We start from the raw sequence: 25,813 nt of genomic DNA, 5'->3' as shown, positions 1-25,813 counted from the left end.
CTATCCTCTTGCAATAGGACTAGCTGGATGGCAAAACAGTGCTAGTAGTACCTCAAAAGTAATTGGAATCAATAAATAACTACTGACCATGCCCAAAGAGTTGAAAAGGAAAGTTTTGAGTGAGGAAAAGAAGGGTTCAATTCTGGCTTTACTGGCAGAGGGATACAGTGAGCGTCGGGCTGCTTCATAAGACAGCGGTTCATAAGAACAAGGTCAAGCAGCACACATTGGGGACAACAAAGCTACAGACCGGCAGAGGGCGAAAATGACTCTCCACTGACCGGGATGACCGCCAACTCATTCGAATGTCACTCAGCAACCGTAGGATGACATCAAGTCAACCAGGAGTGGCATAAAGTCACCCAACATCAATGTGAAAGACTGGTGGAGAGCATGCCAAGACGCATGAAAGCTGTGATTGAAAATCAGGGTTATTCCAGAAAAATATTGATTTCTAAACTCTAAGTTAAAACATTGTGTTGTTTAAAAATGAATATGAACTTATTTTCTTTGCATTATTCGAGCTCTGACAACACTGCATCTTTTTTGTTATTTTGACCAGTTGTCATTTTCTGCAAATAAATGCTCTAAATGACAATATTTTAATTTGGATAAAAATGTTCATTTTACCCAAACACATACCTATAAATAGTAAAACCAGAGAAACTGATAATTTTGCAGTGGTCTCTTAATTTTTTCCAGAGCTATATACATACATATATATATATATATATATATATATATATATATATATATATATATATATATATATATATATACACCACATATACATATATATATATATATACATATAATATATATATATATATATATATAAATGAAACAGATTAAACTCAAATGAGCTGCAATAACAGTCGACCACGCGAGCACACCTGACTGAGTTCTTAAAGGAAAGTGTGTGTTAATCCTCAGGCTTTATTAATCCATTAGCATCCCCTCAGATGAAAACACAAATAAATACATTTGTGCAATTTGTTGTTTTTTTTCCCTGCAGCTATCACCCTATTTAGTCTCTGAACATTTCCCCCTCTAGACAGCATCCTCCACGTCATTACTTAAACCGCTCATCATACCGCAACCAGCAAAACAATAAAACATACAAGTACGCACAATTATATTAAAGGGCACCCCCCTCTACAAAACCTTGTTTACAGGACAGCGCTTCCCAATTAAATTGTAGAAGAAAGCCATTATAATGCAGCAGTGGCAGCAGTAGGGACCGGGAACATTCTGAAAGCCCAGCCCCTGGGACTCCACTCTCCCAGCTCCAGTGTAACGACTAATTAAAAACAATAAATCACACTGAAAACAAGCCAGGTTTTACGGTGGCTGGCTGATGGAAGGTCAGCAGAAGCTGTGGTGAAGTCAAGGAAAGTCTCTCCTGCTCTCAAGCCTTCAATGCTGGCCCGATTCAGCTAAATGATAATGGAAAGCAGAGTTTATCCGCAAACCCAGATTATCCGCAAGCCCACCTGCCTATTAGAGCACACTTTCCTCCCTGCTCCCGAGGCCGCAGTAATGGGCAGGTTTCACTGCACACTCCACACTCTGGGGTGCTCCCTGTGGGATTCGAAGTCAACTTCACCTCAGAGCATTCCCTCTGCCAGGTATCTGGGACTGCTGATTCAAACTGAGCTTGCAGATTTATTAAGAGCGTAACCCTTCACAGGGAAGTCTAGTGCTAACTTTGAGAGGATATACACAGAGAGAGACTGAGAGAAAGAGATCTATATATAAAAGATTAGATTTGCAGTCAGTCTTGTAGGAAAGCTTTTAGACAAACGTGACTTTTTATTGTATGCATTTGTCCACAGGACAAAGTGAATTTAGCTGATAAGGTTTTGTTTACAGTTCAAACAACAGGGATGGAAATAAGACTCCTATTGCATAGCAGTGTCACCCATTCCAGATTTTACTACAAGACTGATTAGCTACTGTTTATAGATATCATGCTTATTAAACTCACAGTAAAACCAGGGATGGATCAAAGTGCTATGCAAGGAGAGTCTTATTGCCATCCCTGGACTCAGATAGCAGAGAGATGGTTCTCGAAGGCTGTTGAATGTGTAACAACTGTAAAACACTGGGCTCATTCAGGTGCAGTGAATCTTAGTGTCCCAAGAAGGTCCGGACATCCTTCCTTATTCTCGTTTGCAAACATCTCTCAGGTTCCTGGCGCCGAGTTACTCTACTTCATACAGTGTGAACGTCTCGTTTTCCATCCTTGGGAGTTAATCTGTCAGGTGTAAGTGCTAACATGAGTGACAGTGAAGCCTTCAATAACTGGAGCTGACAGTCATCACCCCTGACAGCCGGGGAGCAGCGAGTCTGTCTCTCTCTTTCCTGTAATCCTAGAGCCATGCTGTGAGCGAGGAGTAGAAACTTGACCCAAGCGCAGGTCCTGGAGCTCCGGTTACCTGCAGAAAATTGCCAAGCGCAGCCCTTAAATCATCATCTTCATCTGCCCGGCTTTTAAATGGAGAGGTATGAAACACACACAGCGAGCCCTTCTAACCCAACACTGTCAGGGCTTTTCACCACTACTGAATGAATGCATCTAAGACGTGTGTAGATGTGTCTTGTGTGCATACGTATTTAAAATACTACAAAATAAAGAAATACTAGGGGAACAAACCTGGCAGTAGGCTTTTTTTTGTACTGAAAATAACTACAGCACGCTACAATAATTCACATTTAAAAATCCCCATTACTTTTTCTAAGTACATAAACCAATCTAAAACAGAATGCAGAGCGAATAAAACAATAAAAAAAGCACCACCTCCACAGCTTGTTTCTTACATCCCATTTATTTCATTCAAGCCATTAAAACAACGAGACAAGCCCCTTTCCATGCCTATTTCTACTAAGTAATTGGACATTAGTCTACGCTAAAGACGAAAAACTAATTTGTTTTATTTCTTGTGAATAATTGATTTCTAAAAAGGTTGTAAAGAGACGGCTGGATGGGAAGCACTCTTGAGCAGGAGCAGCAGTGTTCTTAATAGGCAGGCGCTTGAATTATTGACAGAGTGGGACTGTGCAGGATGCTGCACTCAACAGTGCCTCTGGGAACACACACTCACTTCAATGTGACCCCGGCTCTAAAGAAGCCATGCAAGCAGCAACCCAATCTAGCACTGAATCCAGAGTGACGTGCTGCCTCAGGCAGGTTAACACAAAAACACACACACGAAAAAAGACATTTTTACAAGGCAGCAGTCTTATCAGCCTCGGGGTCAGGGTCATGTTTTTCAATTCCTTCGAAGGAATCGTAATTGATCATTTAGAGACACAATTGTTGTGCTTATTCAAGTGCTTTTATTTGAAGCCAATTTAAAATGACGAACAGGCAGCGACTTTCATTTAAATCACGTGTTGCCACTGTGAGCAGCTTACCTTAACAGAACGCTGCCGGCTGCAGTGATGCTGGAATTGATTAAAAGGAGAAATGTATTGGAAATTGATTTTAAAAAGGAATTGGAACTGAAAAACAGGAATTGAAGCAGATCCTGATGAGCCCATTGAGAGAGTTTTGGTGAACAAAAGCAAGCCCCCCTCCCCCCACCCCTTGGCACAGCGAAATGTGAAACCCTGGGTTAACATGCAAGAGGAACGCTGCCATGGAATCAGCAGACACAGGGAATCACACGATCAATCAGCGGACCAAATCGGAAGCTGACATCAAAATTCATCTCACGTATGAGGTCAGAGATCCACAGCAACTCCCATCAAGGTGTTCAGCCAGCCCCCTTCTTAATTCTTTATCGGTTTGTGAACTAGAACAACCCATGACATGAATACCTATAACCTCCTAGTGCTGCATGCTGCCGCACAAGCCCATAAACAGCAAGCAGGTTTCAAAGGGATTTGGTGATACCCATTTTTATCAGGACTTCCTGATAAAAGTGGGCGGCTAAACTACAGAAAAACAAACAGTCACAAAGGATTTTTAAAAATGTTTGATTTAAAAATGTCTCACTATTGGTTCTGGGATTTCCAGAAGGGTGACATTGCCCCCCTGCACCCCCAAAGCACTGCAGATCCCCCACGGTCTGCAGCCTCGCTTCCCTCCCTGCCTCCTGGTTTTCAGTGCTGCGCTTGTCTAAAAGCTGCGGGATTAATGTGCTCGCTGGTTCAGTAAACTGTGTGGGTCAAGTACCTTCCAGGAATCCTCTGTGTGTCTAATAATAGCCAGAGATTAAAATCAAGAGCTAAAAACAACTCCAGCACTGCAGTACAGCATCACACTTACTCACACCAAAAAAAAAAAAAAAAAAAGAGGAGGACAGCAGCCAGCACGGAGGGACTTGTCTTTTGTCGTTGTCCCCCAAACATGATTTTTAAACAGCAGACAGGTGCAGACTATGAGCCCGGTCATCTCGCTTTGTGGATAGCCTGTGGAAACGTCCACACTTTCGTCTGTAAGGGTGCCCTGTGCTGCAGCTGCGGTGAGCTGTGAAGGTGGCCAAGCCTCTGAGACTGAACAGAGAAGGAAAAAGAGGGGGTGGGGGGGGGGGGGGGGTGGGGGGGGGTAAAGCTTCCTTCTGACTGCAGATCAGGAATCACAACCAAGCAGTGATTTTTTTTTTTTTGTTGTTGTTGTTACTATAGTTTAATAGTATTTTGCCAGATCACGCTTCATTTCAGCATAAAATAATTAAACCAAAATATTGACCGACAAAGAGAATCAGCGATTTGGGCTTGCCATGTGTGTCTCTGCTCACACCATTTCTTCCTCTGTGCATGTGTCGGGTGTTTGTTGTTCGAGGGAGCTGTGAAACAGAGAGCCCGTCCTTGGTTTGTTTGCATTCAAGGTTCTCATTAATATGTGTCACACACAGCAGAGACTTCGAACAGCCCTTAATCCTGACCCCACCAGCCCTGCTCCGACAGCTCGATCATTGATCACAATGCAGGACGGAGACGCTACGCGATTCCAGCTGTAACAAACACGGCTCCTAATGGGGCTGCACGGGGATGAGCGCACAGTTACTGCAGGCAGCGCGGCCTCCAGGGAGAAGCCAATCCCTTTTAAATCACACACGCAGGCACATCCCTGCAAGGAAAGAAGAGATATAATTACCTGCACCCCGGTCATGATCCGCAAAAGAAACACAAGAGGCAATTTCAGATCTGCTTTGCAGGTGGAACAAGTATTCAAGGTGGCACAACGTTACTTGCATTGTACAGTGCCTTACACAGAAGCAGCAGCCCCTTTGAGTGTATAATATCTTTAACAAGCATTAGCAAAGGTGAAAAAATCAAACTCACGTTGTGTAGCAGCTTATGCCACTCTAGGTGACTATGCATTTCAAACCATTTTTGGTTTTTTTAATGGTACCCAAGGCTCGTGGTACTGGAAAGGCTGCTATTATTTAGCAATGAATATAATACTTTATGACAGCATTGTGTTTTTCTGCATTTAGATCGTACTGTGTAATTATATATCAGTACACAATGCTCACCTAAGTTCTCCTCAATTCTTGCGGTTTCACAGGAAGGGAGAAGCAAATGATATTAAGTGTGAATTCAAGCGATCTAACAAGAAAAGCAACACCAGCAGCACCAAGAAACCGATGCATTTTGCAGATATGTTTTTAACATCAACTATATAACCTCATGTTATAACAACTGTCAAAACATGGGCCCACTTGAAGGCTGATGAGTAGATCCAAGGTACAAGGCAAGATAACCCTGTTTACTTACTGTAAAGCTTGCATTGGGTACATAAAAGCTTGATGATGCCAGGGCACCACAGCAGTAATTCTGCACTTGAACTTACACCAATTAACATCAAGAAAGGAAGGCTGGAGGGAGGGAGGGATTCAACTGAACAAAGAGGGCCAGAAACAGTGTTTACATGAAACTCGTGTGTAAGTTTGCAACAAGAAAAGGTTTATCACACACACGCACACACACACACACTCAAAAACAAACCACAAGCCTTTCACTGAAGCACAAGCTTCAGACCAGGGGCTAGTTTATAGACTTGCTGAGTGGATTTCAATCTGTTTTTTAAAAAATAAACTGCTAAGTGCTGGCAGTGCTTGTGAAACTGGCCCCAGGTCCATAAAGACTATGCATTAACATCTCCATGCAATGGAAACACAGAACAACGTGAAGTCTTCGGGACCACTGCCCCACGTACCCCAAAACAACCAGGGGCACTCCTTAAAAAAGCACAACGCCACCACTTCCGAACCTTTGCAACCCCTGAAAACAAACTGAACTAGACAGGATTTCCAGAAGACGACGACTTCCACAGGGCTTGGAGTTCAAGTGAGCCTGTGCACCTCAAAGCAAGACTATTCTGTGTGTTGACTTGAAGCCACGGATCCATCATTACAAAAATAAAGCCAGCCTTCAAATCTGTTGTTGCAAGTAGAGGATGATTTTGTCTCCAGATCTCACAGGTGAAGTAGTTTTAATATAGTAGTATGGTTTTTGTGAATGCACAGTGTGTGTGTGTGTGTGGGGGGGGGGGGGGGGGTATAGTCACAGAGGGAACGGTAGCTATTCTTAAATCCCAACCAACTCTACTTTGCAGAGTTTTTTTTTTCTTCTGTGTTTTAAAGTTCCATCTTATAAAAGGATTCTTGCTTGCAGCGCTGGCATTACTCACTTCCTGTCCTTGTCACAAACAAGTTGTGCTGCCAAGGATCAGCCCAGGAGAAGGCTGGACTCTGCAGAGACACACACACACACACACACACAAGACACACCTCCACCCAACATTCATCAAGCTCCCAAACAATGCCAGCTCCCAGGACAAGCTTAACCCTTTCCCTCCTCTCTCACACCCTCGCAGATAGCTCACATTCCCTCAATTATTAAAGACACAGAGTGATCTATTCAAACAAAATGCAGAACGAACATCCAGTCTCAGGAATTGCATTAATCGGAGTAAAACCATAAAAAAAAAACAAAAAAAAAAAAAATAAAAAATAAAAGTCAACTCTACAAATGGCTCGAACTGCAATTTAATGAACGATTTACATTCATTTTGATTCTATTTTTTTAACACTGGTATCTCAATAGCCTTATTACCAGACCACTTATTTTGGTAGGCAATACAATCAGTTTCTCTCAGTTCTTATTTTGGTAGGCAATACAATCAGTTTCTCTCAGTTTTGTTGCCAGTGGTGGCAAGGCTTTGATCCCAGATAGACACACAGTGAACGCTAACCTCCCTGTGGCCCCTTGCTGAGACTGTGTGGTTTGATCTCTGTCACGCGCTGTGGGCCGGCACTGCAGCCTGACCCACCAATAGCACAGCCCCACTTGAGACCTTTCTAGCCTGATATTTACTGAAGTGCTGCTATTCCTGGATTTACTGATCTGTCTGTGTGTGTCTGATCCCTGAACTCCGGGTTCATTACTACAGACCAGGGTATTACAGCTTGTTAGTATTACATGCCTGCAGAACTGCTGTGCCTGTCTGCTCATGGCAGAATATCACAGGCATGGGGCCCTATCCTCACTTACACAGGAGACAGCTAGAAGATGCTTGTTTTAGTTTTTTTCTTCTTAACTCACAGACACATTCCTGTTTTCTGTCAGGCCCCCCCCAGACCTGTGGGAGACGCAGTGGTTTTCTAATGGCAGGAAGAGCAGTACCTGTGTGTGTGTGAATATCTGTATGCACTGTATAAATAACGACACTGACCTCCCTCCCTCCCTTCCAGCCTGTCAAGTTCCTTATCACACAGCCAGCGAGGAATGAGGAGCAATGAGCCCGCCACGCCAAGGCGGAGCCAGACTTCAGGAATGTAAACTACAATATTAATAACAATAACAACAATAATAATAATAATAATAATAGGGACTGAGATGCATAGCAGTTTCACTCACTCCAGGTAAACCCAGAAATTGAGGGCAAGTTAAGGATTTCTAGTTGCAGGTCCAGAAAGACAATACATTTGTTTCAGTTTTTTTTTTTTTTTTTTAAACAGTGAGCCAGCAATCAGCGGTGCTGAACTACAAAACTATTTGTTTAAATTTTGTTTTCAGGTTTTATCAAACTATTTAGCTACGGTTACAGTTTAAACAGCACCCGTGGGTTTCACTTTACTCCCATTCTGCTATGAAGTTTCATTACCTCAAAACACACACACTCGCTCATTCACTCAGGACACCAGGTTCAGCCAAACCAAACAGCACTGAAAGATAAGAAGCACATTAAACAAGTATATGCAGCTCCACAGCAGACGGGCGGGCTGGCGGGCGGGCGCAGCATGACAGAAACAACCAAGAAAACTGCACTTACTCCAGAGCCAAGCAACACAGCCAGCAGTGACACAGGAGACTGCACGCCTCGTCTCGGAATCAAGGAGCCCCGCTTCATTAGAGCAAAACCATGGATAACAAACAGCCCATTTCACAGAACCCATCAAGGTAAAAAGGACACTAAACACCATGATGACCCTGCACCACGTCACAGCTTGCACGACACCCATCCTAACGGTCACATTTCAAGTCAAACCACTTGAACTGAGGCAGAGCATTTGCATGATCACAAGGAACATTTTTTAAAAGTGTTTGAAATTTGCTAGCGAAACTAGAAACAAAATCATCAAGTCAGACTACAACAGTGCTGCCCAAACCGCCAAGAACAAGGTTATGCCTCTCAGATTACACACAGTGGATAAAACCAGGCACTAAAACAGATGAGAACACAACTGTGGGCTTGAATAACTCCCTGCTACAGCCCTCAATTTTAAAGGTCCACTGCTGCTGGATTTTACACCCACTCAGGGCTCCTGAACCGCAGCATGTCCAACTGAGCTGCTGAAAACCTCTCCCCTTCCCGTTTTCTACCTACCTCAATGACCCCAGGCATCGCTTCCCATGCTGGATGAGTATGGGTTTGCAGAGCAAGTGGAAATGCAGACGCAGATCCATGCAGCCTCTCAGAAGAGGGACTAAACTTTGCTTTCCTCAGGGAAGCAGAAATCGCTTGCTGGGCTTGAGAAAGGAGAATTCTACAGCTATGGACAAAAGTTTTGCATCACCCTCTATAGAGAATGAACACATTTTGCATCAAAGTTTAATGAAAGCTGCTGAATAATGTTTCATTACCATATTGAATTACACACCTTTGTGGTTTTCCATATGCTTAACGAAAAATGAAATTCTACGTTTCGAAATCTAACATGAATTACTACTGTACTACTATTATGGCTTCCGGTAGACACTTGCGATATCATTTTGTATTGTCTTGATTGCATGATGTTAAATAAAAGATTTAAACTATGTTCATTCATTCATTCATATATATATATATATATATATATATATATATATATATATATATATATATATATATATAATATATTTTTTTTTTTTTTTAATTCTCAATCCTAAAATTCTAGGCGATACTAAACTTTTGGCCAGAGCTGCAGAGTAAATGTTGCCAATTCAATCCCACAGCTGCAGGATGTCTCCAGGTTAGCAGCTGAAGAAAGGACATTATACAAAAAAAAAAAAAAAAAAAGGAAAGGAAACAAGCCAATTTGATCTCTGGACAGCCTCTGCTAATGTGCAACTGAGAAGCGCTCCACATGCAAAGTCAGTGCATTAGCTTGTTGTAAAACGGCTCCCTGCGGCACACTGCTCTCTCTCTACAAACTGTTCCTAACTTGTTTAAAAAATAAAAAACAAACAATCTGCTCTATAAACTGGAGGTATGAACTGCCGCAAGGCTTAAAACGTGTCAAATTGTTCAGCCGGAGAAGTGTGTGAAATGTTCTATACAATGCATCACAGCAACTCAAAACACACCACAGGTCTCGCTCTGAATCACCCGCAGGGATCACATGAGGCAAGACTGGTCAGAAAACCAACAGGGGCACAGCGACCCCACTTATTCAACTTAGTAAACTCTTTTACCAAGAGTTCAGTAGGAAGTGTGAGAGTCTGGAACCAACTCCCCAATAATGTTGTTGAAACTGAAACCCTGGGATCCTTCAAGAAGCTGCTTGATGAGATTCTGGGATCAATAGGCGTGTTACCTACAGCTTGTAGTAAAACCTGGAATGGGTGAAACTGCTATATAATAGGAGTCTTATTTCCATCCCCGCACCCCCTCTGACACTGAAATCTTCACACGAATATGCTTAGCAAATATTTCTAAAGCTCTTTGTGTCTTTACTGTATTCTGTTTCATACTGAATTCCTGCCAAAACTAAGTCCAACTGATCTATTTTACAGCTCTGCGGAGCAAATCCCAAGTTGACATTTCAAGGGTTCTCTACAAACCATCATGACTGGCACTTAAGTCTTTTAGATTCTGTTCATTCATAACTCTATAAATGAATTACAGGATAAACAGAATGGTAAAATAAATTAAAAAAAAGATATCAACAAAAACGGACCCTCTCATTGCACACTCCCGTTCCTCCTTCACTGACTGCACACAGAGTGCTTGCACCTGCATGGCTGGGGCGGAACCGAGAGCAGCCCCAGGGACACCATTCAGACAGGAAAGGAAACCGGATTAAAAGACACTATAGTGAACAACAGAGGCCAGATTACACTGCCACTGCTGCAGTCACCACACTAACTCCTAACACAGAATCCGGACGGGAATAAACAAAGCAAGAAATATACATCTGACTCTGAATCCTAACCAGCACGTCAGAGTCACGTTCTTGGATGTTAAAAGGTGCTAGAAGAATGGAGATGGGAACCAGTGCAGCACAAACTGATTATTCGATTATCGGGATTGAGTGCTCCACAGTCAGGTGCGGGTCAATGGTGTGGACTGGGCTAAAGTGAAACGAGTGAAGAAACAACTGCCTAGGCTTGTGATGACCGCTGCTGTTCTTCAGACTGTGGAGAAGAGCGACCCACACAAACCCCAGCAGCTGCTTCTTCACTCGTTTCACTGTGATCGGTACAATCAGCCCAATCCACCTCCTCCACGGAGAGCTCTGTCCCATTAACCGGTTCGTCCAAACCCTCGGCAGGGGTGCGTCACTCAGAGCGCCGCTCGCCTGGGCTCTCAATCTAAGCAGCAACGCTCCAGCGCCTAAACCTACCTTGTCCTTCTCATGCTGCAGCAGCCGGACGGGGGGCAGGCAGGCCAGGGACTGTGCCCGGCCGCACAGCCGGTACAGCGGCCCCTCCTTGACCAGGCGGCCGTGCCCGACGGCGCGCTTGGCGGCCAGGCGCAGCTGCTGGTGGAACGCGAGGGCCCCTCCTCCTTCTCCCAGCCAGGCCGCCCCATCCTCCTGCCCCTTGAGGAAGCGCTCGATGCTCTTTAGGGAGGAGCCCCTCGGCTCGTCCAGCTCCTCCAGGGCATGCTTCAGCAGCTTGTTCCAGTCCAGGGCCTGCTGCTGGTGCTCGGCCGGCTGGGCTGGTTGCCCCCGGGGCTTGGGGAAGGCCAGCCGGCCGGGGTTATCGGGGTCCTTGTATGAGTTGAGGCCCTTGTTGGACACTTTCAGGACGGTGCCGTCCTGGACACTGAGCTCCAGCTGCTGCAGGGCGGTGCGGCGGTCCAGGCCATGGGACATGGACACTGCATTGCAGATGCGCTCCTCCGAGGGCCGCTGCTTCTGCTTCTTCACCTTCTTGATCGCCTCCAGGATCCACTCCGTGTACTGCGGGTTCGCTAGCTTTACCATGGCTGAACCGCGGCCGCAGAATAATCCATTCAGAGAGAGAAGAGAGAGAGACAGAGAGAGAGAGAGAGAGAGATTTCCCCCCCAGCCAGCCAGCCGCCCTGGTTATCCCTTATCCTGGTGCTGGCCGGTGAGTTCCGCGCAACGTGAAGACAAGCAGCCCGGCGGGAAGCAGTTCACCATAGCACAGGTGTTACAAACAGCCCCCAGGGGACCACTTCCACCCACCCCCCGGACGCTCTGACAAGGGTGCAAACTACCTCCTCTCCTCTCCTCTCTTTGGGGTTCCCAGCAGGAAATGCCACAATAATCCAATGGGTGCAGAAATCCCCAGAACAATGTAAAGCAGGAGTAGGTGTAGCAGCAGCTGTAGTCTCTCAACAACGTGTTTGTTCAAGTACTGTTATAATAAAATAATAACAATAATAATTCCACAACCAAGTCGAAAAAAAAAGAACACGACTGGTTTTCAATTGCCGTTGTTTTCTCTCTCCAGTTTCCAGCAAAAATCTAAATCTTCTGAGGGACAATTTCACATTCCTGCCAACAGCACATCAACAGCACACAGAGGTGACAAGACCTGGAGGGGGAAAAGAAAAAGGAAGATTAAAGGCAATTATAACGGCTGCTTGAGGTCAAACCAGAAGTCATTATACAGAAATGACAACTACAGGTAAATCACCTGTTAGAAAACTCAAGTATGACACCAAAGCGCTTTACAATGGCAAAAGGAAGCACAGCAACAACATTAATATCAATAAAGGAAAAGTTAATACTTCTTTTAGGGCTACACTTGCCTCTTCTCTCCAATGTGTGCATCTGAGTACTGGTTTATTTGTATTTCTGTCCTTTATACCTTCCCAGCAAGGTGATAGCCAGCTTATCCTGCCTCTATCACTGGATCAAAAACCTAAATCTGAATGCATAATACTGTCAATGCACTGCAAAAAAAAAAAAAAAATCTCATTACAAATCACACCTGTGCATTTAACAGTAATATCACACGATAAATTTCCAGTACTATTAAACAGGTCACCTCGTGTGAATTACTTGTCAAACTGGTTCTTTATCAGTAGTAACTGCCTAAGTCCGTTAACTAATTATGCATAGAAAAACAACCACACACACACACCTGAAAACATCACACACACACACACACACACTCACCTGAAAACATCATACAAACACACACACTCACCTGAAAACATCATACAAACACACACACTCACCTGAAAACATCACACACACAGAGACCTACCCCATCCATGTGGGTCTGAGAAGATAAGGCAGAAACGCTTAACCTGGAGCTAAATTGAAAGTAAAAATTATTAAATAAATAAACATCTTTCAGTGAAGGATCAGAGGTCTAGGGTGGTTTTGTTTACAGCGTAGATCAGAGGACTCCGTTCATTTCTCGCAACTCCTGTCCAATTACACACCGAGTAAAATGCTCAGATTCGTTTTTGCAAGTTACTTTTAACTTTGCCACAGGGAATATAATTGTTTTTGTTTTGTTTTTTTTTACTGATAGAACGCAAGTACGTTGCATCACAGCAGTGCCTTTCAAAAACGCTGTTATCAAAAGCTCAAAGCACGGCAATATCACTTAAAAAAAAAAAAAAAAAAAACTGTCTAAAAACCCGTATAGCCACGGACGGATCTAGAAACTCGCAATCACTATATTTTGTCAGCGAGTGTCAAGTTTAAAAGAATAATAATAATAATAATAATAATAATAATAATAATAATAATAATAATAATAATAAACAACAACCCGTCTGTCAACATCCCGTGCGACCAACACGCTCACAGGTTAACAAACATTCCAAAACATCCGTTAATTTTTTTATTTATTTTTTTTAAATCTGGGACACAGTTCGAAAATGTCTCGTGGTAACGCTACCCGATTCCGATGACGTGCGCTCCGTGCAACACAATTACTCACAGCAATCAAAACACTCAGCAGCGTGCGGGGATACCCTCCCGCTACTAGCCTGCTTACAACTGAGCTTCGTATCACGAATTACTACACCTCACTCCTTATCTATCTATCGAATTACTACACCTCACTCCTTATCTATCTATCGAATTACTACACCTCACTCCTTATCTATCTATCGAATTACTACACCTCACTCCTTATCTATCTATCGAATTACTACACCTCACTCCTTATCTATCTATCTATCGAATTACTACACCTCACTCCTTATCTATCTATCTATCGAATTACTACACCTCACTCCTTATCTATCTATCTATCGAATTACTACACCTCACTCCTTATCTATCTATCGAATTACTACACCTCACTCCTTATCTATCTATCGAATTACTACACCTCACTCCTTATCTATCTATCTATCGAATTACTACACCTCACTCCTTATCTATCTATCTATCGAATTACTACACCTCACTCCTTATCTATCTATCTATCGAATTACTACACCTCACTCCTTATCTATCTATCTATCGAATTACTACACCTCACTCCTTATCTATCTATCTATCGAATTACTACACCTCACTCCTTATCTATCTATCTATCGAATTACTACACCTCACTCCTTATCTATCTATCTATCGAATTACTACACCTCACTCCTTATCTATCGAATTACTACACCTCACTCCTTATCTACCTACCGTATATATATATATATACTTTCTCTGAAATTCTGGTCTGAACACCCAGCGCGCATAGCAAGCGCCATCGACAAATAATTGATTCACACACCCGCATGGCACGTTGAAACAAACACCAAAAAAAAACAATTTCTACCGCCGAACTTTCTTTTACCCGACAGCAGAACCCAAACTCTGGGAGCATTCTACTGCGAACCCGAGGCTATGCGGCCTTTCGAGCGCATAGTTTAACTCAACAGAAAGCACTCGGGTCTCCAGAAGCGAGCAGAGAGGCAACCCCCCCCCCCCCCCCGGGGGGGTTTCTCTGTACCAGACCGACCCGCTCCTCCCTGTCCGCCTCGCAGCGGAGGGGAGGACGGGGCAGCGGAGCGAGGTAGGCCACGGCTCCCCTCCTCCCCTTTCTCTGCCTCGGTTTCCAAAGCACTGGCGGGCGATCCGGTTGGTTGGTTCGTACGCGGGGTAAAGCCAACGGCACAGACAAGGGATACTCGGCTAAAGCGGTCACGAAACTCACCGGGGTGGCTGGTCGCGCCCGCAGACAGAACGAAGCCCCGATTAGTCGGACGAGAAGCGGCCAGGACTCCGTAACCGGAGACGAAAACCCGACCCGCCACAGCACCCGCCATCTTGGAGACAAACAGGGAGCTTCGGACGAGGGGGGGGCGAGGGAGAGGGGGAAGAGCCAGCCTGGGAGCGTCTCCATTGTACAAGCCCGCACCGGGGGAGGGGGGCCGGCGAACCGGGCACGGCGGCGTCCCGATCCGCACACACTGCACAACACGAACAGGGAGCTAGGGACCATCCACATTTCACACACGCAGACATGAAAAGCGCTCTGAGGAGGGGGGCGTCTGTATCATTTGCAAAATGCGAGTGGAATACTTTAAACCACGCAGGTATATATGGCACCTCCACTCTGGCGCAAAAACGTTTCTCTGTATACAGAACAGGGGGGTGAAGAAAGCGGCTACAGCTGTAGAGTTTCACATTGCATTTACTGAAGGGCAAAATCAGGGGCCGTCTCAATTTATACAACTCGGAGGAGAGGTGAAAAATCGGACAAGGAAAGGTTCATTGTGTTAGTTGTACAGCTCTGGGCCAAAAGTTTTACATCACGCTGTAGAATTATGTAAGTTGGCTTCATAAAGTCGAAAGAAACCTGCCGAATAATGTTACGCTAACATATTGAATCACCTACCACTTTGTAGTTTTATTCATATTTAACAAAAAAAATGACAAATTTGACATTTCAAAATCGAATAATATGAAATACTAGTTACCACTATTATGGCTTATAGTTTTTTGCGATATTATTTAGTAGTTGTAATCCATGCACACGAAAATATAACTATAGCAAGTGCTGCTGTGAGGTGCAAAAATATATATATATATATATATATATATATATATGATACAAACTGAAAGGAAAATGTTAGAAACCATCCCGGGGCCCTAGGAACCGGTTCTGGGTTTTCAGAATTATTATAATAATACCTCAATTCAAAAGAGTGTTGATATCATATGGAAACAGGCGTTTCAGCCGCCAGAACCGCTGCTAAATAAACTGTCCCTCCGCTACCAGCACACCTACAAACCCCTTGCAATGCATATTCAACGCATAGGACCCTGGTTCTCAAATGCTTGGCTTCTTACCTGCTTCGTTTAATATTCATAAAGCAGACACGGTGTGAAACCCAGGGCTGCGTGCAAGGCTAGTGTAAGTTTCTAACTTGAGACTTGAAAGTGAAAGTAAAGGTGAATTAAAAAAAAAAAAAAAAGGCCTCGCCTTATAGAATGAAGGAATTTTGCTTCGCAAAGTCCAATGGAAGCTGCTGAATAACGTGATGTTAACATATTCAATTCCACACCGCTTTCTAGTTTCCCAATACTTAACAGAAAAACTGACAAATTGAAAAAAAAAACATTTCGAAATCTAACATTAAATCATTTTTGATGCACGATGTTAAATAAAATATCAAAATTATGTTCATATAGTTTTTTTTTTTTTTTAATCTTAATCCTAAAATTCTAGGCGATGCTTAAACTTTTGGCCACAGCTGTATGCACCCAATAGAAAAAAACTCACATTTATTGCACTTGAGACCAACCGGACTTAAACCCAGGTCTCCGGGGATGGAAATCATGACAAGGACAAGAGCTTATTCCTGCTGCGCCCCAGCCTCTTGAAACACGGTGTGATTGCGCAAGACATAGTTTGACAGAGCCCGCTGCACTATATGAAGCGGTCTCGTCCCGACAACCCATCCCGTCCCACAACAGACAAAGAACTGAGAATAAACTTTTAAAAAGCATAATTGAAGCGGTTTTCCTGGATATCGATTCCAGTGCGTTTCCCGTCGGTTCTCAGAACCCCAGTCCAGGCTGGGTGGTCCGGTGCGGTTTGCTTGTTGGGAAAGCGAAGGCGTTGTTGTTATCTCGTTCCCAGAGCCCAGGCTCCAGAATCCACACGCTGTCCCTCTGGGGTGGCCCAGCAGATAGTTAACTAGGGGGATCCAGGGAGAAGCCTCTAGTTGCACAAACAGTGCCACGCAAGTTAACCTTTTCATCAAAGCATAACACCCACTATTATTATTATTATTATTATTATTTAGTATTATTACTAGACATTGGGTCCTCGTAGGAGATCTACGAGACAGGGGACGTAGTAGTTGTGACGACGACGACGTTCCAATCTGTCTCAGCGAAGGTATATCCTGGACGCAAGCAAAACTGAGGTAGGCTTCTCTGCAAGCCGAAGGACGGAGCACAAGGAGGTTCAGTGACTTGCTCAGGGTCACACACAGCGAGTCAGTGGCTGGGATTTGAACCTCCTGGTATCAAGACCCTTTGCTGTAACCACCAGACCACCAAGCCCCAACTACACGGATGCAATAAAAATAATCGTTGCCCTACTAACACACTGACAACCAGTCACTCAAAGGGGCTCCTACCCACACCATGCACGTGCTGCCAGGCGTGATCAACGGGCTCTGCCAGCGCCAGCTCATGGGCACAGCTGCACCGATCTCAGGTGTTTGCTCGGAGGATTCAAGTGGCCTGTTAAGCACACAGCTAATAGATTTGAGCAGGCAAAGCTCAGGGGAACGCTCTTGCAGGAGCAACAAGCACAGTTAATGACAAACCCAGAGCTCTCAGGCACATCCGATAAGGCAGCCCCGGCTCACTGAGCGCCAGCCCAGGCTGGTCACATTGCACGCTGGTTACAAACACGCAGGAAACACTGGAGACTCTCCACTGCCACGCTCTGAGTTGGTTTTTGTTTTTTTTAATGATACTTTCTGAGGCTTTATTTCAAAATACAACTCTACCGAATTGAAATCACGTTGAATTTCTGAATACCCAATCAGTTTCCATCCACAGCTGCAACCAGGCAGTGACCCACAGCACAGGAAGTGGATAATAAACAAACAAATAAATAAATAAATAAATAAACAGGCTTTTGTGCCAAGTATGCACCTACTCGCCCCCCACCCAAAAAAACCCCAAATACACTATGAAAAATAAATAATCGTGACACATGCTGCTGTTTAAAAAGTTTCCAGTTTGTTTTTTTTAAACAATAGAAAAACCGCACTAAAGCCTGAACGAGATCACAGCAGCTCCAAGCAGTCCTGACCAGTCTGGCTACCAGCCAGCCTCCTATCCTCCCCCAGCCAGCCTATCCTCTCAGCCAGCCTCCTATCTCTCCCCCAGCCAGCCTATCCTCTCAGCCAGCCTCCTATCCTCCCCCAGCCAGCCTATCCTCAGCCAGCCTCCTATCCCCCCCCAGCCAGCCTATCCTCTCAGCCAGCCTCCTATCCTCCCCCAGCCAGCCTATCCTCTCAGCCAGCCTCCTATCCTCCCCCAGCCAGCCTATCCTCTCAGCCAGCCTCCTATCCTCCCAGCCAGCCTCCTATCCTCCCCCAGCCAGCCTCCTATCCTCTCAGCCAGCCTCCTATCCTCCCCCAGCCTCATATCCTCCCAGCCAGCCTATCCTCTCAGCCAGCCTCCTATCCTCCCCCAGCCAGCCTATCCTCTCAGCCAACCTCCTATCCTCCCCCAGCCAGCCTATCCTCTCAGCCAGCCTCCTATCCTCCCCCAGCCAGCCTATCCTCTCAGCCAGCCTCCTATCCTCCCCCAGCCAGCCTATCCTCTCAGCTAGCCTCCTATCCTCCCCCAGCCAGCCTATCTTCTCAGCCAGCCTCCTATCCTCCCCCAGCCAGCCTATCCTCTCAGCCAGCCTCCTATCCTCCCCCAGCCAGCCTATCTTCTCAGCCAGCCTCCTATCCTCCCCCAGCCAGCCTATCCTCTCAGCCAGCCTCCTATCCCCCCCAGCCACCCTATCTTCTCAGCCAGCCTCCTATCCTCCCCCAGCCTCCTATCCTCTCAGCCAGCCTCCTATCCTCCCCCAGCCAGCCTATCCTCTCAGCCAGCCTCCTATCCTCCCCCAGCCAGCCTATCCTCTCAGCCAGCCTCCTATCCTCTCAGCCAGCCAGCCTATCCTCTCAGCCAGCCTCCTATCCTCCCCCAGCCAGCCTATCCTCTCAGCCAGCCTCCTATCCTCCCCCAGCCAGCCTATCCTCTCAGCCAGCCTCCTATCCTCCCCCAGCCAGCCTATCCTCTCAGCCAGCCTCCTATCCTCCCCCAGCCAGCCTCCTATCCTCCCCCAGCCTCCTATCCTCTCAGCCAGCCTCCTATCCTCTCAGCCAGCCTCCTATCCCCCCCAGCCAGCCTATCCTCTCAGCCAGCCTCCTATCCTCCCCCAGCCAGCCTATCCTCTCAGCCAACCTCCTATCCTCTCCCAGCCAGCCTATCTTCTCAGCCAGCCTCCTATCCTCTCAGCCAGCCTCCTATCCTCTCAGCCAGCCTCCTATCCTCCCCCAGCCAGCCTATCTTCTCAGCCAGCCTCCTATCCTCCCCCAGCCAGCCTATCCTCTCAGCCAACCTCATATCCTCCCCCAGCCAGCCTATCTTCTCAGCCAACCTCCTATCCTCTCAGCCAGCCTCCTATCCTCTCCCCAGCCTCCTATCTTCTCAGCCAGCCTATCCTCTCAGCCAGCCTCCTATCCTCCCCCAGCCAGCCTATCCTCTCAGCCAGCCTCCTATCCTCTTTCAGCCAGCCTCCTATCCTCCCCCAGCCAGCCTATCCTCTCAGCCAGCCTCCTATCCTCCCCCAGCCAGCCTATCCTCTCAGCCAGCCTCCTATCCCCCCCCAGCCAGCCTATCCTCTCAGCCAGCCTCCTATCCTCCCCCAGCCAGCCTATCTTCTCAGACAACCTCCTATCCTCTCAGCCAGCCTCCTATCCTCCCCCAGCCAGCCTATCTTCTCAGCCAGCCTCCTATCCCCCCCCAGCCAGCCTATCCTCTCAGCCAGCCTCCTATCCTCCCCCAGCCAGCCTATCCTCTCAGCCAGCCTCCTATCCTCCCCCAGCCAGCCTATCCTCTCAGCCAGCCTCCTATCCTCCCCCAGCCAGCCTATCCTCTCAGCCAGCCTCCTATCCTCCCCCAGCCAGCCTATCCTCTCAGCCAGCCTCCTATCCTCCCCCAGCCAGCCTATCCTCTCAGCCAGCCTCCTATCCTCCCCCAGCCAGCCTATCTTCTCAGCCAGCCTCCTATCCTCTCAGCCAGCCTCCTATCCTCCCAGCCAGCCTCCTATCCCCCCCAGCCAGCCTATCTTCTCAGCCAGCCTCCTATCCTCCCAGCCAGCCTCATATCCTCCCCCAGCCAGCCTATCTTCTCAGCCAGCCTCCTATCCTCCCCCAGCCAGCCTATCCTCTCAGCCAGCCTCCTATCCTCCCCCAGCCAGCCTATCCTCTCAGCCAGCCTCCTATCCTCCCCCAGCCATATCCTCCCAGCCTATCCTCTCAGCCAGCCTCCTATCCTCCCCCAGCCAGCCTATCCTCTCAGCCAGCCTCCTATCCTCCCCCAGCCAGCCTATCCTCTCAGCCAGCCTCCTATCCTCCCCCAGCCAGCCTATCCTCTCAGCCAGCCTCCTATCCTCCCAGCCAGCCTCCTATCCTCTCAGCCAGCCTCCTATCCCCCCCAGCCACCCTCCCAGCCAGCCTCCTATCCTCCCCCAGCCAGCCTATCCTCTCAGCCAGCCTCCTATCCTCCCCCAGCCAGCCTATCCTCTCAGCCAGCCTCCTATCCTCCCCCAGCCAACCTATCCTCTCAGCGCAGCCTCTATCCTCCCCCAGCAGCCTATCCTCTCAGCATAGCCTCTATCCTCCCCCAGCCGAGCCTATCCTCTCAGCTAGCTCGGGGGATCCTCCCCCAGCCAGCATCGGAAGGGATTCATCTCAGCGGAAGGGACCGCTATCCTCCCCCAGCCAGCCTATCCTCTCAGCCAGCCTCCTATCCTCCCCCAGCCAGCCTATCCTCTCAGCTAGCCTCCTATCCTCCCCCAGCCAGCCTATCCTCTCAGCCAGCCTCCTATCCTCCCAGCCAGCCTCATATCCTCCCAGCCAGCCTATCTTCTCAGCCAGCCTCCTATCCTCCCCCAGCCAGCCTATCCTCTCAGCCAACCTCCTATCCTCCCCCAGCCTCCTATCCTCCCCCAGCCAGCCTATCCTCTCAGCCAGCCTCCTATCCTCCCCCAGCCAGCCTCCTATCTTCCCCCAGCCAGCCTCCTATCCTCTCAGCCAGCCTCCTATCCTCCCCCAGCCAGCCTATCCTCTCAGCCAGCCTCCTATCCTCCCCCCGCCAGCCTATCCTCTCAGCCAGCCTCCTATCCTCCCCCAGCCAGCCTATCCTTCTCAACCAGCCTCCTATCCTCTCCCAGCCTCCTATCCTCCCCCAGCCAGCCTATCCTCTCAGCCAACCTCATATCCTCCCCCAGCCAGCCTATCTTCTCAGACAACCTCCTATCCTCTCCCAGCCAGCCTATCCTCTCTGCCAGCCTCCTATCCTCTAGGAGCCCGCCGGAGGTCCTAGAAGTCGGTCTCCCGCGTGGTTCGGTGGAGCTATCCTCGGTCAGCGGTTGGCGGCGCCTCGGTCTCCTCCCAGACAGGAGAGTCGGTTGGGGTGGATTCGGCGACGTCTATCTCCCCCAGTAACGAAGGCGGCTCAGCACTATCTCGGCTGAGCCAGCGTCCTATCTCCCCCAAGCCAGCCTATCTCTCAGCAAGGTTCCTATCCTCTCAGCCAGCCTCCTATCCTCCCCCAGCCAGCCTATCCTCTCAGCCAGCCTCCTATCCTCCCCCAGCCAGCCTATCTTCTCAGCCAGCCTCCTATCCTCCCAGCCAGCCTCCTATCCTCCCCCAGCCAGCCTATCTTCTCAGCCAGCCTCCTATCCCCCCCCAGCCAGCCTATCCTCTCAGCCAGCCTCATATCCTCTCAGCCAGCCAGCCAGCCTATCCTCTCAGCCAGCCTATCTTCTCAGACAACCCAGCCAGGAGAGGTCGGTCGGATAGGAGAACGCAGGGGGTCGGATGGTCTTCGGCAGCCTCTGTCCTCGCAGCCCGGCTGCCTGTCGTCGGAGGATAAGCCTCAGCAGCCTCCTAGGATCGGCTCGGTCGGATACCTATCGGCGGAGTCAGTTCGGAGCGGGGTCGGTCCGGATCATGAAGCGTCCAGGTAGGAGCAGGTCGGTCGGCCTCAGGCCACGTCAGGCTAGGAGCCTATCCTGGTCGGAGGATCCAGGGGGCGGTCGTCTCAGAAGATCGGTCGGAGGATCAGCCGGAGGCTAGGAAGGGGTCAGTCGCCAGCTTAGTCGGTCGGATTAGGAGAGTCGGGGTGGGAGCGATAGAGGCTTCGGTCGGAGGATAGGACTCTCGCGGTCGGTCCGGATCGGAGAGTCGGTCGGAAGGATCGGAGGGGGTCGGTCGGATATAGAAGAGTCTGTCTGGAGGATCAGCGAGTCGGTCGGGAGGATAGGTAGGGGGTCGGTCGGATCAGGAAGTAGTCGGCCTCTGTAGGGGGGGGTCGGTTCAGCTCGGATGTTGGAGCTAGTATATTCGCGCCAGCCTCCTATCCTCCCCCAGCCAGCCTCATATCCTCAGACAGCCAGCCTATCCTCTCAGCCAGCCTCCTATCCTCTCAGCCAGCCAGCCTGTCTTCTCAGCCAGCCTCATATCCTCCCCCAGCCAGCCTATCCTCTCAGCCAGCCTCCTATCCTCCCCCAGTCAGCCTATCCTCTCAGCCAGCCTCATATCCTCCCCTAGCCAGCCTATCTTCTCAGCCAGCCTCCTATCCTCTCAGCCAGCCTCCTGTCCTCTCAGCCAGCCTCATATCCTCTCCTAGCCAGCTTATCTTCTCAGCCAGCCTCCTATCCTCCCCCAGCCTCCTATCTCCCTCAGCCTCCTATCCTCTTTCAGCCAGCCTCATATCCTTTCTCAGCCTACTATCCTCTCAGCCAGCCTCCTATCCTCTCCGCCAGCCTCCTATCCTCTCCTAGCCTCCTATCCTCTCTCAGCCTCCTATCCTCTCCCAGCCTCCTATCCTCCCTCAGCCTCCTATCCTCTCCTAGCCTCCTATCCTCTCTCAGCCTCCTATCCTCTCCTAGCCTCCTATCCTCTCTCAGCCTCCTATCCTCTCCTAGCCTCCTATCCTCTCTCAGCCTCCTATCCTCTCCCAGCCTCCTATCCTCTCTCAGCCTCCTATCCTCTCCCAGCCTCCTATCCTCCCTTAGCCAGCCTTCTATCCTCTCCCAGCCTCCTATCCTCTCTCAGCCTCCTATCCTTCACCTCCCCCTCGCTGTGTCCCCCGGAGCTGGAGCTGCTGGAGTGGAATTTTCCAGGTTGTCCCAACTGAGAGAACAAAAACACGGGAAGTGACAAAAACCAGCCAGGAGACTGGAGACTAGAAAAGAAAGAAAGGAGAGATCCTGCAGTGTTCCTGCTCAGCTCCTGACTCTGTGTGTGTGTAAATGTCTGTCTGTCTGTTTGTGTGTTAGTGTTATTTTGTGTGTGTGTGTTAGTGTCTGGGTTTGTGTGTGTTAGTGCCTGTGTGTTTGCCAGTGTGTATGTGTGTTAGTGTCTGTGTTAGTGTCTGTTGGTGTATGTGTATGTTAGTGTATATGTGTTACTGTCTGTGTATGTGTGTTAGTGTATGTGTGTTAGTGTCAGTGTATGTGTGTTAGTGTATGTGTGTTAGTGTCTGTGTATGTGTGTTAGTGTATGTGTGTTAGTGTCTGTGTGCGTGTCTGTCAGTGTATGTGTGTTAGTGTCTGTGTGCGTGTCTGTCAGTGTATGTGTTAGTGTCTGTGTGCGTGTCTGTCAGTGTATGTGTGTTAGTGTCTGTGTGCGTGTCTGTCAGTGTATGTGTTAGTGTCTGTGTGCGTGTCTGTCAGTGTATGTGTGTTAGTGTCTGTGTGCGTGTCTGTCAGTGTATGTGTGTTAGTGTCTGTGTGCGTGTCTGTCAGTGTATGTGTGTTAGTGTCTGTGTGCGTGTCTGTCAGTGTATGTGTGTTAGTGTCTGTGTGTGTGTCTGTGTGCGTGTCTGTCTGTGTGTTATGGTCTATGTCTGTGTGTATGTTGTGTGCGTGTCTGTCAGTGTATGTGTGTTAGTACTGTGGGTGTGACAGTACACACGCAACAGTTCCCGTCGTAGTGTCACAAACAAAAATGTGACACATGAATGAGGTAGTCCTACTTTGTGTGTGTCAGTGTGTGTGTGTGTGTGTCTGTCAGTGTGTGTGTGTTAGTGTCTGTGTGTGTGTCTGTGTGCGTGTCTGTCAGTGTATGTGTGTTAGTGTCTGTGTGCGTGTCTGTCAGTGTATGTGTGTTAGTGTGTGTGTGTGTGTCTGTCAGTGTATGTGTGTTAGTATCTGTGTGCGTGTCTGTCAGTGTATGTGTGTTAGTGTCTGTGTGTGTGTCTGTGTGCGTGTCTGTCAGTGTATGTGTGTTAGTGTCTGTGTGCGTGTCTGTCAGTGTATGTGTGTTAGTGTCTGTGTGTCTGTGCAAAGCTAGTAACCCTCAGCGAGTAAGAAACAAAGCCATTTCTACTTGGCTGAATGACCAAGCTCCTAATTCAAAACCTGGAACAGATGAAACTGCTCTGCAACGGGATTTCCAGCCCTGGCCATTCCAGTTCAGTTTATTAATCCTGATTCATAAAAAAAAAAAAAAAAACCACACACACACACCACCATCGGAATCCATTCTCTCGTAACTTGCTGATTTTACGTTGCATAATAAATACTGTTCAAAGTCGAAGTAAATTCAGCAACAAGTTTTGGAGGGAATGCGAGAGGGTTAAACATGTCTGTGATATTGCGGGGAAGCTCCGGCGCCGGCTGGCTGCTCGCGTAGCTGAGGCAGAATGATCACTGGGTTCATCCGCGAAGTTCTGAGATCAAGCGGCTGCTCGGAACCGGGCGAGTGCTGACGGGCTGAAAGGACTCCTCTCCTTCGTGCGTTTTCTTATGTTCTTCTGACGATTTCGTGCGTTAGATACCCTACTGTTTTTGCACGCTGTGGACCAGAAGCAGGACAGACTGGCTGTCTTAAAACAGTAAATCACAGGAGCGATTGGTTTAGCAATCCAGCGATGCTCCTTGTGACAAACACACGGAGTGTTACGCTCGCGTGAACGAGCAGTGGGGCCCACCCGACGCGCCAGTATTGCTGATTTAAAAGGGTAAACGGTGGCTACAAGTTCAATGCAATTAACAAAGAAGGTAGAGAAGAAAGTACGAGAAAGACGCCCCTCCCGCTCCGGCTGCCGTTGCCCTTTTAAGATCCAGAAACGTGATGAACTTCATGTGGTTTATAAAAAAGCTGGCGCCTTTCCCAGCTATGAAATACCAGACCAGAACGGGTTAAACACACCGCGTACACGGACGTTATAACAGTACAAATACACCAACTGCGGGACTGGAAGCACCTTACAAGCCGCGAATGTGGGCTTCTGAGCGGTATTTGATCTACCCGACCCGCTCATCCGAACCAATCCGTGCGCACACCGCACTCAGCTGCAAAACTGCCCAGGGTCCAGACACTGCGCGGGCTGCCTAACTGCGCTCCCTGCACTGAATAATAATAAGAATAATAATAATAATAATAATAATAATGCAACATTAAAGAAAAATGTAAGCGTTCTTACCGTCTGTTATTTATTCATTTCAGTTCCCAGCGTACTTCCATCCATTGCGTCAGAGCAGAACTCAATTCCAAGGGCAAACACACACACGCGATTTCACTGCACGATTCCTAAACACACCCGAGGTTGTTGTTTGAAGGAAAAGCCCCCCCTGTCTTATTTTGGTAGGGGAGGGGGGGGGGTCGCTTGCTCCCGCGTTGACCCTACACTCAGCTAATACCCTCATTGATATGCACACGCTAAGCCGATCCCCTCTCTCTCCCCCTCCCTCCCTTTCTCTCTCTCCCTAACTGGGGAACGTTGTCTTGCTGAGCGCCTGGGCGCAGTTCACGCACAGGAACAACAGACACAGACGCAGTGCAAGAACGAAAAGAAGAGAGCGAGATAGAAAACCCTTTTAAAATACTAGCTACTAAACTGTGAGCCTTTCTTATATTCCTCTAGACGCGTAAATCCAGTACAGAGAGACTCCACGATTCCGG

At 48.0% G+C, this 25,813-nt stretch overlaps 1 protein-coding gene across 2 annotated transcripts in view; it reads right to left on the bottom strand.

Annotated features, from left to right (window-relative positions):
• The window catches only part of LOC121302347 (histone acetyltransferase KAT6A-like), a 50,081-nt gene extending 24,492 nt beyond the window's left edge, over nucleotides 1-25,589 (bottom strand). Inside the window, exons 1-2 of one of the 2 annotated variants that reach the window (XM_041232262.1) lie at nucleotides 25,335-25,589; nucleotides 11,061-12,222 (exon numbers count right to left, since the gene is read on the bottom strand). In XM_041232262.1, coding sequence (XP_041088196.1) covers nucleotides 11,061-11,645 — 585 coding nt within the window. In that variant the 5' untranslated portion in view covers nucleotides 11,646-12,222; nucleotides 25,335-25,589. Of the gene's footprint in view, nucleotides 1-11,060; nucleotides 12,223-14,805; nucleotides 15,061-25,334 lie in introns of those variants that run through there. The other variant, XM_041232261.1, reaches the window with a different exon arrangement.
• Nucleotides 25,590-25,813: the final 224 nt, after the last annotated feature.

The sequence above is a fragment of the Polyodon spathula genome, chromosome 29, assembly GCF_017654505.1.
Source record: "Polyodon spathula isolate WHYD16114869_AA chromosome 29, ASM1765450v1, whole genome shotgun sequence".
Classification (NCBI taxonomy): Eukaryota; Metazoa; Chordata; class Actinopteri; order Acipenseriformes; family Polyodontidae; genus Polyodon; species Polyodon spathula.
Note: the sequence above shows the minus strand (reverse complement) of the source record. Positions and strands in the feature narration are given on the sequence as shown.